Source organism: Microtus ochrogaster, unplaced genomic scaffold (assembly GCF_000317375.1).
Source record: "Microtus ochrogaster isolate Prairie Vole_2 unplaced genomic scaffold, MicOch1.0 UNK235, whole genome shotgun sequence".
NCBI classification, from domain to species: domain Eukaryota; kingdom Metazoa; phylum Chordata; class Mammalia; order Rodentia; family Cricetidae; genus Microtus; species Microtus ochrogaster.
Window position 1 is genome coordinate 35,333 of NW_004949333.1, and position 1,124 is coordinate 36,456.

General features: G+C 45.5%; 1 protein-coding gene across 1 annotated transcript in view; it reads left to right on the forward strand.

The window, feature by feature from the left end:
* Positions 1-866: 866 nt before the first annotated feature.
* LOC101992011 (pregnancy-specific glycoprotein 22-like) overlaps positions 867-1,124 on the forward strand; it is a gene marked incomplete at its 3' end in the record, with an annotated part of 38,542 nt that continues 38,284 nt past the window's right edge. The window contains exon 1 of the mRNA XM_005372182.2: positions 867-942. Within this exon, the coding sequence (XP_005372239.2) occupies positions 867-942 (76 nt within the window). The remainder of the gene's footprint in view (positions 943-1,124) is intronic.

Sequence of the window (1,124 nt, forward strand, 5' to 3'; positions counted from 1 at the left end):
GAGTCTAGGGATTCTCACAGGTTTGTTTCCTTGAGAAAGACTTTGAGGGAACTAGCATTGTACCTGGTGGAGGAAAACATAGAATCCTCAGAAATGTGAGCACCAGGACTCTCTGGCTCAAGACCTCTGTCCAAGACTCAACTCCAGGTATCCATGAGGAGCATTTTCTAAGTGTTGGACTTTTGCTTTTAGATGGCAGGGAAAAGTGCTCCGTGGTAGTCGATGTCTTGTGAAGTGAGGAATTAGAGAGTGCATTGTCCTGAGAGCCTTGGCTGGGTTTCATCCCTTGGCCATCTTCTTCAGAGAGTCAGTAGGGAAACATAGCTCAACAGGTATCCAGGCCATTAACTAACTGTCCTGTTGAGCATGTGAGATTTCACATGAAAGTTGTGGTGCCCAAGGAGAGGGACTCAACACAGATTCTTCTTATAAGGGCCTGTCCTCTAGATCCAACTAGGGGAATTCTCTCCTTCAGGCAAATGGTTACAGACTACGCTGGTCTGAGAGCTTTGCAGACATGAGCTGTAGTTACCCTGGTGATCACCGGGGATGTCATAAGGATACACAAAGAACTGGCAGAAAAATATTTGCCTAAACCAGGAACTAGCCTAGTAACCTGGTTCCACCCATTTTTACAGACCAAAAAAACCATTGTCTCAACATTCTCAGAGCTACTGGCTATTTAATGTGCCTGCCACACTGCCAGGAGACCATGTTCTCTCTTCCCACTTCATGTGTTCCCTGTGGGAATCCCATGGTATCTAAGGGGAATCAACTAGATAGAGGTTCAAGGCCTCTCAGAAAGACCATCGATCACATGGGCAAACCCATTATACAGTTCAGCAATCAGAGAAAGTGGAAGAATCATGTCGAAAATCATCCACAGGTTGAAGGATCTCACAGACTTTTCTCCAGAATCACCTCCTCGCACACACCAAAGATGTGAGACTCATGACACATCCTGTGCCTTTGACCTCAGGCAGAAACTAGTCTGATAGTCAGTCTAGGGAGAATAGATTTATTTTTTCTGCACACATCAAACACCTGGTCCCTTTGTACCTCGAGAACAGTTTTTGTCACCTTCTTGGTGAGAGCAAATTCCAGGTTTCCAGAGCATTGAAAAC